Raw genomic sequence first — 15,739 nt, forward strand, 5'->3', positions numbered from 1 at the left:
AAAATCAAAATCAAAATAATAAAATCATCAAGGTGATCTGAATAACAGAAAACCCCCAGAGGTCAAGGACCTGAAACAGTTTGGAAGGAGCTTTTAAAAAATTGTAAAAAAAGGCATACAAATGCTAAATAAAGAATAGATGCTATTTAGTAGTTTATGTCGTTCAGTAATTCTTCACTTTCCTAAATGTATCATATATGTGTTTTCCTAAAAGTTTAAACTCTCCTTTACTCAGATACTTCTTAATTCTAAATATTAAGAAGAGGATGTAAATAAATAACAATCATGCATATCCCTTCAAAGTACATATATATACATTATTAACAAAAGGATTTGTCTACCTAAGCCAAAAATATTAATAATCTTGAAATATAAACCTTATCTTCTATGCAGTTCACAATAACAATTAGAAAATAGCCAATCTGCTACAAGTTTCTATGCAATAAAATTGAGGGACTTTAACGGGACAAGACAAAAAGATAATTTATAACATAGCTCACAATAAATCAATGTGTTGTTATTTCTCAGACCTGTAAAACTGGTTTAGCTATTATTATAACCTCTATCAAGGATTAAAGGCCTGACTACAAAGAGAAAGAGCTTTCTGAAATTAACTTTGGGAACAGAACACCAACTAATGTCATCAGAGGTTTTCTTCTGTTTATCTAGTAGCCAGGACAAGTAATTGGATCCATTTCACCACATCTAAACTTGCTCTTTGTGTGACAGATAAAAATGAACATATTATCTCTGGATATTTTACTTCCACATTCAATTAAATTAAATGAAAACATGGTTTAAGTAGTTTATACAAAGGTTTTTCATTCTGATAAGGTTTTCTGCATGTCATAATGAATCCACTGGGACTTCCTGAAGGTGGGATAAACAGCAGAATAATTTTAATGAGAAAATATTACAAAAGGGTGAAAATGGAGTTTAAAAGTATTTGTAACAAAGCAACTGCTCTACTGAGTTTCTTTAACTCTTTCACAAACCTTTTTAGATACAGGAATCTTCTACATTTTCACTGCTTTTAAGATTCTATTTTTATACACACCAAAGACTTTGCCATTATTGGCACTCCTCCAGCAGAAAACTAAACTTCTAGCCCATCTTCCTAATACTGGGCTGTGTTACACTGTTCTTCTGAGGCCTCACACAACAACTACCAACTGTGGGCAGTCCCATGGGGGTCTAAGCATGGGAAATGAGATTTTCTATGATAGGATCACTCTTTTTCAAATACTTTCAGGTCTCATAAAATGTTAGAAATCCAAGTTTATATTCAAAAAAAGATTATGCATCAAAAGCAACACAATACTTTCTTTTCCTTCAGAGAGAAACATAATAAATCATGAAGAAAGACCACTAAGGTCCAAGAAAGTTAAGATTACTAGCTTATCTTCATAGACATGAGGGGGCAATTTAGAGATTTAAGTGAAAACATAACTAATTTTCTGGAGAAGGAGGTGCTGGAACATCATAAATTTTGCTTGTGATGAGAAGTGACATTTTGGTGTGGTTTGTAGACAACAAGTCAAAACATGCTGAGGTATGCTGTTCCGACTTGTTCCGGCACAAAATTAGCCTTGAGTGAAAACACAAGAATACAAAATCCTTTCCTGTTTCTAATCCTTCTCAACCTGCTATTGTGCTATCTAACAAAATATCAGTTATACCAAATCTTTGTACATGTTCTTAATTTAAATTTGAAAGGGGTTTTAATGATCTACTGTTTCAGTATTAGGTCCAATCAGAGGACAGTCTAAAACATGTGGTTGTCTTCTCTGTTGTATTTCAGAGATAAAAAAAGTCACAAAGAAACTGGAAATCTGAAAAAATTTACAGCATTAATTTTTAAAGCCAAACTGCCTGGTAATATGGAGGTATTAATATCCATATCTCAAAATACTAGGCATTGCTAGAATCCTTGGATCAACACCAGCCCAATTTTTTTTTCCAAAAAGACAAATAAAAGTAAATAAATCATGAATCACCAGGGATAAAGACATTAACAATCAGGTGAAATAAAAATAAGAGTATAAAATAATGCAAAACACATGAAAAGTATCTAGAGGGCACATAATTCAATTGCCGTTTGTTTCACTAAAAAAAAGAAGAAAGTTTAGACGGGCTTTCTGATACTGTATTTCATACTATTCCTGTATATCTGACAGCAAGGCAAAAAAGCTAAACAGAAGGAGATCCACTTCATATTATGCCACCATTTTGCTTGAGTTTCAACAAAACACAGCAAGGCCATTATCTCCAACATGACAACAAATGATACCTGCATAACAAATTCTCGACGGCGAGGCATTCCTCTCTCTGAAAGAAGAACATACTCGGGCTCCTTCTCCTTTTTGGCCTGTTGGATCTGAGCCAAACGACTGATGGGATTCATTCCTTGACCATATTCTGGTCCAGTCTAAACCAGGTTTAAAGGAAAGAACCATTATTTCAGCATATAGCCCTGTAACTACTACACTGCTTCAATAAAACATTTATTAGGATTCTCTCTTTTGTAATACTCCCTTTAAGAGAATAAGAAGTAACTTATTTTCCATTTTCTGATCATGAGACAAAAAAGAATCCTCAGGCTCAAAGCCATGGAAAGAAATTGTCTGCCCCTGTTGCAGGTAGCGTGCATACCATGCATCTGCAAGCTATGAAAACCCTCTCCTATCTATGGAGGTCCTCATAAGGATGGATGAAAATCAGTGGATTCATTAGTCAATTATATCTTATTGTCCTGTTCTAGGACCCTTCCCCCTAACCCTTTAAAATAGGTTGCCACAATGCTGGAACATGCAATACACTGAGAAGAGGTTGGATTGACACAGGGACAAAAACCATTTGCCATACATAAGGAAACTTCCTCCTTTCCTTCTCAGCACTCCAGGCCTTCCATCCTACTTGCAACTAAAGGTGCAGAGGGTTTACTCTGTGTGCTATATGAATTTACCCTCAAAATACTTCGGTGAAGTGAATGGCTAGAACTGTTGCTTATGGTGAACCACTCACAAGGTATTTCAAATGCTTAAAAACCAATAATCCTCACAATAACATGTCAAAAAGTATGGTTGGTGGGGGAATTAATCTCATGCCAGGGAAAGAAAAGGACTGACAAAGTGGTCTGTCCAAGATTACAGATGGGAAAAACTACAGTCCTTGGAAACTCTCTAACACTGAAATTCTTTTAATGAATTATTGCTCATATGGCAAACGCTCTTTCAAAGCACATAGCTATGAAAATATTTGTTTGTAGATTTCAAGAATAAATTAAGATCCACAAAAATTTATCTGAAGTCATTACTTCATTGATTTATATAGGATAACACAAAGAATGCACTTGCAAATGTAAATGGCATTTGAATGTGGAATTGTTTTTATGTTAAAAAGCTATTTCTCTTTTATGAAACCAATTGCAGGCTAAGAGAAGATGAGCACTCATGCTTGCTTGAGCTTCTCAAATAACAAACAAGTGTTCAGGAACCTGAAGAAATGATGAGCAACTGAAAGCTCAGACCAGAGAGGGATATTATATTTAGAAAACTGTGCAGCAAATCCTACATAGTGTAACTGCTGAAGTAGTTAGCGAAGATGTAGGTGAAAGAGCTAAGACAATGTCATACACAAGGGCAGCTGTGTGGGCAAGAAGCCAGGCAGAGACAAAATGCAGAGCAGGCTAAATAAAGAGCAGGCCATAAGATACAGCCTCATAAATATATATGCAAATAAAAATAAGTTATTGTTGCCACTTCTTTTGATGCTTAAAACACAGGCAAGTTAAATTGAAAGAAATGGGCACATTGAAAGCATTTCAGAAGTTTGGATATTCAAAAAATAAAAACCGTCTACATATCCAGCTTATTTTGACAATTAATGTCTCTTTATAACAAGGCCAACTGTGTATAATTAAATTTAAGTTCATAATGGCAAATGGTATATGGCAATATAAGAGTTTTTTTCATTATTATACCCTTAGTGTCTTTCTTGAGAAAAACTTTCCAAGATGTTTGGTGAACGCCAAAGCCAAAAGACTTTTCCAATCTTCCAGCTTTAATGCTGCATTAATGCTGATGGTTTTCCATTAAATAATTTTCCTGCCCATTTTTTCCATATATGTTTCTGAGAATTAGATCTCCAGGATTTTAGTAGGAGACAGGTATCTAATTAATCTAGGTTTTCCTGAAAAATCACTTATTCTGTATTGAAGGCAAATGAAAAGAGGAAGGTAACAAATAAGGTTTTTTTACATTTTCCAAATCCAGTTTTGCACTCTCCAAAGTATTTGCTTATTTCAAAGTGATTTTCTGGTGGCTGCTCTTTTGGAACTCTGCACTTTGTATCCTGAGTATACAGATTACAGATTTCTAAGGGTCAAACTTTTAGTAAAGTATTGAAGCACTAAAGTAGCATCCCATTAATTTACTGTTGCATGTATCTCTCTCCCTCTTCAAACTGAGGAGGGGAGAGAGACCAGGAAGAGAACCACTAGGTATGCTAAAAGGCATTCTCTGAGGAGATGATGCTAAAACTTTACATGGCTGGAAAGAGCTGCTTGGAGGGCTTGATCCTCCACTAAACTTGAACCAAACCTTTGAAGAACTCAGTGATGTGAGCTATTTACAAGCCATTCTGTTTGAGAACCTCACAGCATTCTCAGGATTTAAAAAAAGCCCAGGCATATTAGAACAAACAAGTAACAATATTGACAGAAAGTGACAAAAAAGCCTTTACTGATTTTAAATCTGACTGTTACTTTATGAGCAAACATTCTTAATTGTGCAAAACGTGGACACATACCTTCAATATTGTTTTTGGACGCTTTTTAAAGTAAAGTTTTGGCTTTTCAATCACAGGAAGAGGAGGAAGTTTCTTAAGTTCTTGTAGGACAGCCATTGCAGCACGTTTCTTTGAGAGTTTCTTACTGTTGCCTTCTCCTTCTGCAGTGAATTCTCCTACTGTAACTCGTGTAACAAAGCTCTTCATGTGAGGAGGTCCACTTTCTTTAATTACCTTTTAAGAGAAAGTAACACTGAGTCAAAGCACCCTACAAGAAGATAACTTAATGTTTGTTATCTCTGCAATGAACTTATTACTAGTCCAGTGTTCCTGCTAACTGAAGGCATTAGATGGGTTTTCATAGAACTTGGACAAGTACTAACGACAGTACGAGGTTTGAGGACAGAAAACTAAGACTAGTTAGATAAAGCAAATCTAACCACCATATTCAGTGTTTCACAGACAATAAGAGTAGACCTACATTTTTAAAATTTTCTAGAATAACACAATATACAACAATTATGTATATTTAAAACAAGGCTGATGTTTGGGGTTTTTTTTTGCAAGGTGCTTCACATACTAAAGCAATTAAGTCCATGAAGGTCTACCACTGAGTATTTCTTTATACAAAACATATTCAAAACTGTATTAATGTGGCATTACCTCAACCTGTTTGTAATATTTTCTCTATTATCTATTAAACCATTGGATGTTCATAGTCCCAAACATCAGTCTCAAGAGGGGCAGAGCCAGAGTACATGGCTCAGAGCAATATCCCATACGTTTGAAAGGCTGACACATTGTTGCTTCCATGACTCTCAGCTGTCCCTCCCAACAGCACTGAAAAGAATTCCCAGAAGAGCATCCACAACTCACACAAAAGTCAATAATTTCTGAAAAAAAAATCATTTATTCATTCTTTTCCAAACACATTTAGCACGACAATAAAAAAACCCATTTGAAGTACTTCACTACAACAAGTTATAGTAATATGGAAAGAAATAAAGTTCTGAATGCTGTACCTTCCTTTAGATGTTTTTCTGTCATTTTTACACACACACACACACACACACACACACAAATACAAACACACACACAAATATCTCCTTTTAGAAGGTTGATGCTAGGATGTATTCACCCACAAATCACAGCAGTGCAAGTGCTAGGATTGCCATCTCTTCAAGTATGCAAGCACCATTTACTGGTCTGGACAATGTCTATCAGGAATTAAGAGACCTCATTTGGGAAAAGGTTTAGTTATTTTGTTTGATGGGCGGAAGCAGCTACCTAATTTAATCTTTGTTATATGTAATATGTATAAGGAGACATTAGAGTATCTGACAGGCATCTCTTTATAATATCTTCAGAACCAATATAAATATTTTTTTTAATTTGATGGAATTATATCAAACTATTTGTTAAAGAAGAGTAATGTCTCCTTAAATTGAGGAGGGAGGGGAAAGGGAGCTGAGGTAAAGGTACCAGGGCCTTCTTGGTGTAATAACTATAGTTTTAATGTGCTCAAACCTTCAATCTTAACATTATTACAACATGTTTTGTATTAAAGTTCTTTTTATCAAGGTCATGTCCCTTGCATTATTTAGTTTTTCTGTTGCACTGTAATGAGGTCTCCTTAGGCTTGTATTTCTTTTTTAAGTTCTCTTTTGTGGCAACTTCACCCAGCAAATACAATTACCACAGCATATATCAATAAAAAGACACAAAATTAAAGTTAACAGACAACTTTGTCCCATTTTCCCAGAATAAGATGATATCTATGCCAGAATTTCTGTTGTAGTCCAGGAGTGTTCCCATTCCAAGATTCCAGGTATTAATTTCAGAAGTGTTTTCAACACTGCCTCACTTGAAAGTTGCCCACTAATGCTTGACCACATGAGAAGGCAGCAGTGCTTTCAATGCACTGAGCCATGCTGAGCCCCAGGATGCTGCACTGCCTGTCCCAGAGCTGGGATGAGCCCAGTGCCAGCATCTCCTGCTCCCAGACACAGTGGGGCATTTCCCCGTGCTGAACACCCTCATCACACTGCAGCGTTCCCCACTCTATTTTACCCTATCTCAAACCATCCCTGTATTTTGTTACCCAACTATTACTACATGCTTGCTGTAAAACATAGCTAAATTAACCTTACTAAGGTCCTTAAACTTTCTGTGGTTCTACTAATACTATTATATAGGTGTTTGTATTACATGCAATATAACATATTAATAAAATATAGAAGAATGCCTATATTGACCAGATGAAAAAGGAAAAAATAACTTGGTTAAGAAATATAATTGCTGAGTTCCTAAAATATTAGCTTATATAAGTTTTCTCATATTTATATAAATGCACACAAATATATATATATGAGAGAAAGAATGTTAATAACAAACCAGATTATATTTTCATATACACAAAAACATATTTCTTATGCAGTCTGGTGTGTTTTTCATCTTTTAAATGTTAAGTATGTGACACGAAGTAATTAATTGACTGGAAAACATTAAAAACTGTATCTTGGTTAGTGTGCAAATGGAAAAAAGTCTGTGTTGTCAATGGAATGAACCCCATAGGATTCAGATGGAGTCTGGATCAAACTAAACATCCAAATTTGGTAATTAAGCAAAAAAATATTTACCTAACAACATTTTTGGTTAACCCCAGATTTCAGATCTTTTTACTCCATATGATTTCAAACAGTTGTGCTATGAGCCTTGGGACAGAAAACACTAAAAAGAAATTCAACCTTTGCTATCTAAGAACACTATACACATTAGGACATTAAACTATTTCCTCAGTTGAAAGATACGACCTGTGGACCTAATCATGGCTAATTTAAAGCTGAGAATTTGATTAAGGGTGACAGTTCAATACACTTTTCTTTTTCTGTTCCATGGATTTAAAGAACAATTACAGCAAGAGAAAACACATGGGGCTAAAATACATTTAAGGTCAAGTTACATCAAGAATGAATTTGGCTTAACTTAATGAATCATGCTGACAAATGAAAAACAGAAGTATGATTACAGTGAAAGAGTAACACTGCTTTAATTATTGAGATGCCAGGTAGAAAATTCAAAAGATTAGGAGATTAAATGGATATTTAAAAACCCCCTAAAACTAGAGGAGACAAAAATCAGATCAAAAAACCCATGTCAACTACAGCTATGAATACATGATTACTTATAAGATTTTAAAATATCAATATATTTCCAGGATCTTGTGCAGGCAGATACACCAGATTTTATTTGTGTATCAGTTACAAAATATCAGTTACAAAAATAAAATAAAATAAAAAAAACCAAAAAACAAAAAACAAACAAACAAAAAGTCTGAATGTCGAAGCGGTGAGAAGGTTGACCATTCTGCAAAACCCAAATGAGAGTTACTCAGTAACCAGTCATCCAAAGCCTTAATCCCCAGGACAGCAGAAGCCAGACAGGTGTGAAACTTTTTGCTGAGAACTACTCTCCCAGAGTCTGCAATTTGGCCTGTCCCTGGTTCAAAATGCAGAATCTCTCTCTTACTGTGATAAGACTAGGACATATGAACACATTTCAGCAGAACACTGGATAGGGATGGAGGGGCAGAAAATTTGTCTGTTCAGGCACTCTATGCCTTCACTCCTGATACTGAGAATGAAAGAAACATTATTTGCTATTCTGAAGAAATAACACTACAATCCAAAGAAAAATATTGAAAATAAAATGGCAATCTGAAACACCCCAATGTGTTCTAATATCTGAAGCTGTTGACCTCAGTTATGTCTTCTAGGCTCATCTATTCCTTACTTCAAAGGAAAAAGAAATACAAGAAATAAGAAATAAAAAGAAATAAAAAACATATATATTGAAAAAAAAGAGAAAAAGGCAAGTTTTAGCCTACTGTCAAGGCAGAATAAGAAGTGAAATGACCATTCTACAGTTACTCTAACAATTCCTACAGCAATCACTTTTGTAGTCATCCTTAAAAACTGTTCATTAGGAACCCCACAAATACCTTAGAGCATTACATTTTGACTTAAAATTGATGAATCAAAGTTAGCTAAGAATGCACCAGTGACAAGTATGGAGTAAAGCTTGTTCTTTGTTACAACTGAATGTTTTTATTTAACAACTTACTAGATAGAAAATTTTTAAAACTCGTCCTAAAGTTCCTAAACAATCAAAACTAGCCATATTTCATGAAACAGGACTGTTCACTTCTCGTGCAATTCTGAGGACATGTTTACATAGAATTTCATATATATTTATGATCATTACTTTGTTGCATAACCCAGCACTGTTGGAACATTGGCTAAAGCTTTGTCAGATGAAGAAAAGGCAGATCATTTTATTGCTACCACACACAAAATAAAAGCTAGAAAAAGCTTTGATGCCTGCCTGGAATAACACAAGACCATTAGTAAATAAAATCCTATTAGAAACATCGGATCCTGGGGATTATCCATAATTGCTTAGCAGTTTTATTGAAAAGTAAGCCAGAACCAAGTTCAATCAAAACTCTATTTGAGAATGTCACCTATATTTAGATTTAAAGTCAGGAAATAACACAAAAGCTGTCAGGACAGCAAGAAACTTTTTTTAACATTCTTTGGGAAGTGACACATTAGATTTTTCCTTACGAAGTATCTCTGCCTTCACTCTCTCCTTACCAAATGCTCTCCCTTAAATAAGCTCAAACAGAAGTGAAGAAGACATTCAAATCACTACTCCTCTTTTCCTTACAACTTCCAAGCTCCTCTGTGACCAGTGACCACACAACTCCTTACATTTTAGTGCATTGATTGGTATGGAGCTATTCCAAATATTTTTAAAGTTTAAGGTAGAAAAACAATGTTTGAAAACCGAGACATTAATTATGAGCTTCCTTTTTGAAACACAAGCATGTGTTTCCATTCTGTCCGCTCTTAGCTAAGAGTTAGGTGATTGGCATGCAGTGGCAAACTGATACACCAACAGTCCCAGACACCCCAGTTTTATCCTCTAGATTTTACATAATCTTAATGTTCTAATTAGTCCATATCACATAGACCACATATATGAAGCACAAATGCCTTTGCTATACCAAAGAATTCCTTAGTCATGAACAATATTCTTTGTCTTTCTTACCTACCTTCTGAGAGATTTCTCAGATTTCTAAGAAAGTCCACATAGCTTATTTGACGTTGGCCAATACAGGGACATGGGCCAAATATGTCAGTAAACTGCATACAGCACATTGTAAGGCATGCCACAGCTTAGGGGTTTTGATTCTTTTCACATGCAAATACATGCCTGTACTTTAAAAGGAAAAAGCACTGGAGAAAATAATCATCACCAGTATAAGCACTATCCACATCTTTCATGCAGACTCAGTTTAAATCTAAAACAAAATGCAGAAAAATAATAAAAGGTCACTTACATTAGCATTTTCTGCATTAAAAAAAAAAAAAAAAAAGAAAGAAAAACCAGCTTGAAAATCTGGTGCTTCCTACCACAACAATGCTAGATTTTTACAAGGTTTTGTAAGAACTTTCTCACTGGAAAAAAATTCCTGTTAGTATCAGTCATTCTCCCATAGTTACTTCACTGATAGCACTGGAGCTATTCCAAATGCTCTTTATTTCTTCAGGTAAACAAAGGTGTCAGAAGTGGGTTCTTAGATAAAATCATATGAACAAACAAAAAAACTCAGTAAAGCTTAAGTAAAAATAGATAAGTGAAACAGAATCAGTGTGGAAGATACTCATGACTTTCTGAAAACAGCACACTGAAAGTGAAATGTTTCAATTGGAACTTTTCTAGTGTATGAATGCCAACAGTTAAAGCAAAGACTTTGGCTAACTCTTTTGAAGATTATTTCAAATCAGATTGAGTGTGGCTACAGACTCTAATGCCACTGCTCTGTAAAGAAGATGGTTTAACTGTCTTTCTGCCATCCAAGTGTTTGCAACAAAATATCAGGTCTCTAAAAGTTCTGAAACAGCATCTATTTTACCAGTAAAATGTCACTGTCCTAGATTTTGATACACTGACAATTTTCTTTATAATTTCCATGAATATGAAAATAATTTTTTCATATACAAATATTATCTGCGTTGAGTTTCAGTGGTACCTTTTTTAATACTTTCTTAGCAAGATAAATATGTAACACAGAGAAAAATGTAACACATACCTCGAAAGTGACAGGTATATTGCGCTTCAAAGCAATTTCAAACACTACGCTGATCTCAGATTTATTTGCATCTTTATCTTCTTCTGATTCTTTTCCTGTTTCTCCATTCTGAAAATGATGCATACATAATCAAACTACAATTCTTAGAAGATCAACAAAATATAATATCCTTCTCCCCTCAGTTTCTCAAAGACTTTTGAAGCCTCCTGTCAGGCTGTAAATCAGCATTTGTACATCTGTCTCAGCACCCCATTATCAGACATCTGCTGACTGAAGCCATATATATTGTCCTTATGCTTCATAACAAAGAAACACATATACATTACATTATAAATTAATTATAAACAGCAAAATAATGTCGATGGATGTTAGTCTTATTAATGACATGGATAACAACTGTCTGAGTATACATTTGTGACAAACATGAGGATCAAACAGATCCTTTGACCCATTTCTCAGGCTATCTGTGGGTAGCCCTTCTAAGCAAGGAAGAAATCTGTGCTTCTTGGAAAGTACAGAAGACTGTACTTCTCTCAGAAGAAATTCAGTCAATCACCCCCACTCTCTGACTGGGTCACCAGGTTACAGGTGTCCTCAGCAGGTCCAGCTGGTTAATGGCCCCTCCATCAACTTCCCTCTGGGAGTTATGACCAGTGTGAAAAGGTAGTGACAGAGAACAGCTTGCTCAACACAGAGTATTATTTATTTATCCATAGGAACAAACAGAGAGGCAAAGAGATCAATAAACAAAAGGCACATGAAACATTATTCTGCCTAAAATTCAGCTTTGCTTTCCTCTTCAGGTAAACCTACATTTTCTCACACAACCATCAGCACCGGGATCAGTCAGAGTTTTGCCTTTTGTAACTACTGCCTTTGGTGTTTATCCCCCAGCCACACTTCCTTAGTTCTCACAGGCTTCACTTCCAGCTACTTTCAAACAGCAAAGCTCTGAAATACTTCAAACTGGGATCTCTCAACAACCATGTAACCTTGGCCAGGCTCCTAATTTTTTATTAGTGGAGGTAAACATCAAAGACACTTGGGCTGAATTAGGTGGATTCCTGCAGAGCTCCCATCTTACATAACAAAGTCTGATCCAAATCTTCAGCCGCCAGCACAGCTACAAAATCCAGATAGCACAGTTCTAAAACAACACTGAAAAAGCACTAGGTTCTTCACATTAAAATGAAATTGATTAATCTTTTATCTACCTTTTTTTAAACTCTCATTATATTAATCTTTAAGATAACACAGGGCCAAAAATTCAGCACTCAGCTACAGCATGCAGACATGGAACACCTTTTGTCTCATGAAATTGTTGCAAAATTTTGATTCTGAAAAAAGCCATTTACATGCCTGATATTGATCTGGAGCTAAATACAAAACAAAAATATTATAAAGTTTATAGAACCTTCAAGAAAAAAAGGGTGCTGTGCAAAACAATAACAAGGGTAGTTACAATGAAATTATGTAGGACCTCGAGCTCATCTCATTTAATGAAATGTAAAGTATTACCGAAATCAAGAATGTAGATCATTACTTACAGGACAGGCAAAGCACTGACTAGGTTCACTGAGAAGGATCAGCAGAGTTAAAAGGACAATATTTAAAAGTAAAAAATGTTTGGGGATATAAAGAATGGGATACTACTATTCTGTAAAAAACCTTAGTGAGAATATTACTTGGTATTGTATTCAATTAACTTTGTGCTTTATAAAGGACACCGATAATCTAAGAAGGTGGCAAAAAAAAAAAAAAAAGCCCAAAGAATGAACTACTGATTAGAAAAAACAACTTTGTGCTGGGACGCTATGAAAACAATCAGTTCTAACAAGAGATTCAAAAATACTTAAGAATAATCTGTAAGTGTACATGTGGGAGAGATTTTTGATATCTGTTGGTTACATTTAGCAAACATAAGAAAATACCAATTAAATAGAAAATGAAGCTAAGTGAATTCTAAAATAAATACCTCACAAATTATCTTTGAAATGGAAAATAATCAAACACTAGTATACTTTACATAAAATAATATAATGTCCACTGTACTGTCAGCAAGCCTCCAAGTCAAAAGTGTTAAGGTTTTCTAGCTGTACTCTAGTTTAACCAGATATGTATAGTCTAAACTAGAAATTATATTTAAAATTTTCATTATTAATACGAACACATCTGTCCAGAAAAACCCTCATTATCCCTTCTGCCCTTACAATTTAACTCCCTGCATATTTTTTCACCAAACATAGTAGAGAACCTAACAGTGAGTGGAGTAAAGAGAGGATCAAGGCTTAGACCTCGGTACTGAGCAATAAAGTTTCAAGCCTTAGGAAGATAAAATATGTTCAGGACTGTCTCAGCCACTTTGGGTTTAAATTTGATCCTCATTCCCACAACTGACACTTCAATTGTAAGGCCTTTCTTAGCCTCACATCTATGAGACAGCTGAGGTGCTTTGGCAGACACACAATAGCTCTTTGTGAAAGCACATTCACCAGCAGCCCTGCCCTGTTGGCTGATTGCTTCTTGCTTCTGCTCACCTTATGCTCTTCTACACATTTGCACAATTAGGTATTAAGATGGCAATACTCCTTTTCAGTGGTTTAATGTGCATAAAAGATTTTATCCTTATTAATTTTTTTCTAATAAAAGGAAAAAATGATAGCTTGAAATGGAAGAAGAATATACAGAAGGCTGCATTAAGGATGGCCATGAAGGCCAAAAGATAGACCTATGTAAGTAAGAACTGTGCTATATTCCATGGATCCCATTCCAGTCAAGTTCACTGAGTTACTAATGGGATTACTAGATGGGTACCAGCAGGTCTGTCCTTGCTCCCTCAGGAGCACACAGTCAGTGACTGGGGAAGAAAGAAGCTCAACCTCATAACGTGATTGAGGCAGCCAGAGCACGGTGTGTACTGGCTCTGATCCATGTCCGATGTACGAGGAGCGATGAATCAATCATCCTCCATAGATAACCAAGCTGGTCAGTTTTGCCAAAGAAAAATGTTTTATTAAGATGGACCATGTCCCATGATGAGAGCACAGCCCACCACTGCATGGTGGGGTGTGCACTTCCCATGGGCAGCAGCAGGGAGGAGCCTGAACCTTGGCACCATGAAGGCCTTAAACTCTGTTTTAACCAGTCTCCATTTCTCTGGAGCGCTACATTCAGCTCTACACAGTGCAACACTTTGTACTCCCTCCATCATGACCTCGGCAAAGTGTTACCTCTAGCCTTCTCCAGTCACCTACAGCTCTAACCCACGAAGTGACAGAGGTGTCTTTCATGACTAACCTGCAACCAGTGGCCCTTAACCTCAGCATAATCAAGCCACAGAGATTTACTTGACTTAGGATTCAATTTAGTCTCTTACAAACACACACCTGCTATTGAGAACCTACAGTATCCCAAGTGGTCTTCAGCTGCTCCCAGAGGTCTTGCAAGTACTTGGCTTCTTTGACTGGGAAACATTATTATATTTTTGCTTTCAATTTAGAAAGATTATTCTGAGAATATTTTTTCTGTTCAATTTTTTCTGTTCAATGTTTTAAATATGACACAACGTTTTAATTTTTAAGCAGCAATATATGTCACTTAAAGACACAGCAGTGAAAAAGCAAGTTATTTAAAAAAGAAGTTTCCTGAAGCACAGACCTGAGGTAATTTTTCTGGAATAGGCTCATTCTGAAGAGCTTGAAGGGCCTTCATTGCAGCATTATGTCTAGCAGCTTGACGAGTCTTTCCTTCACCAAAAAACTCACTGTTGCCAACAGTTAACTGGACATAGAAAATTTTAGGCACTGGGCAGTGATACCTGGAAGGAAGTCACGAAAAGAAAACAACAATACAAGTTAGGAATTTTACCCATCCATTTTACATAAAATAGAGTACTATTTGGGGATAAAACATTATCTTTTCTCCCAGAGTAAGACCCAGTACTCAAATACATGGACTGTTCCTCAGCAAGGCAGTTGGTAACTCTGACAGCAGCTCCTATGTGCAAACCAGCTCTTCACCTACATTTGTGGAGCTCTGCAATGAGCTCTACTATTTATCAGCCCAACAGCCTAGCTCTACTCTCTACCTGGGTTGAGTCTTGAGAAGATGAAACCTAAGGAGAATCAAAAACTCCAGTGGAAGCCCTGCCTGTGAGACGACTCTTGTCCCAAAGACAAGTGGCATAGAGAAGAAGGATTGTGAGGTTGTTCGTATGATACCTGTCATCATAGCTCAGCTCTAAGGGACAACAAAGTCAGATGACAGAGAATATACCTAGCAGAAATGGAACTTCCCTTGACAAATAGCTTATTTGTATTTTACAGCAATATAAGAAAGCCCAGGATTCCAGGATTCCATATACATGGACAAAAGCAAGATCCATGACAACAAAACTAGATTGACTGCAACTAGATTCAATCAAACACAGTACTATATTTTCCTTATTCCTCTTAAAGGATACTTTTTAAAGTGCACTCTCTCCACTTTCATCTGTGGACACGGATGGCAACTTTTTTACATTAAGACTTTCTAAATTTTCATTAATAATTGTAACCCAGTCATTTCAACTGTAAAGCAAAATATAAAGTTTACCAGATACCAGCACACTTCAGAACCAGGCAAGTGTGAATAAGTACTCTGGTCTCAATGTCCCTGAACTTTGTGCTTAATTCTAAAAATACATTTATATTGAAAGAGCCAAGCATAACACTGGTTCCAACATGCCTCTGGCTCCAGAGCCTTGGAGGAGTGAGCTAAGTTGCCTTTACAACATACAAAAAGTGGGTATTTACT

The 15,739-nt window shown here is 35.8% G+C and overlaps 1 protein-coding gene across 4 annotated transcripts in view; it reads right to left on the minus strand.

Moving 5' to 3' along the window:
• Positions 1 to 15,739, minus strand: part of STAU2 (staufen double-stranded RNA binding protein 2) — a 172,239-nt gene that overhangs the window by 104,629 nt on the left and 51,871 nt on the right. For all 4 annotated transcript variants that reach the window (XM_088176266.1, XM_088176257.1, XM_014883512.2 and 1 more), the window contains exons 6-9: positions 14,603 to 14,762; positions 10,946 to 11,053; positions 4,810 to 5,022; positions 2,291 to 2,428 (exon numbers count right to left, since the gene is read on the minus strand). In XM_088176266.1, the coding sequence (XP_088032392.1) occupies positions 2,291 to 2,428; positions 4,810 to 5,022; positions 10,946 to 11,053; positions 14,603 to 14,762 (619 nt within the window). The remainder of the gene's footprint in view (positions 1 to 2,290; positions 2,429 to 4,809; positions 5,023 to 10,945; positions 11,054 to 14,602; positions 14,763 to 15,739) is intronic.

This window comes from Sturnus vulgaris, chromosome 1, assembly GCF_052056855.1.
Source record: "Sturnus vulgaris isolate bStuVul1 chromosome 1, bStuVul1.hap1, whole genome shotgun sequence".
NCBI classification, from domain to species: Eukaryota; Metazoa; Chordata; class Aves; order Passeriformes; family Sturnidae; genus Sturnus; species Sturnus vulgaris.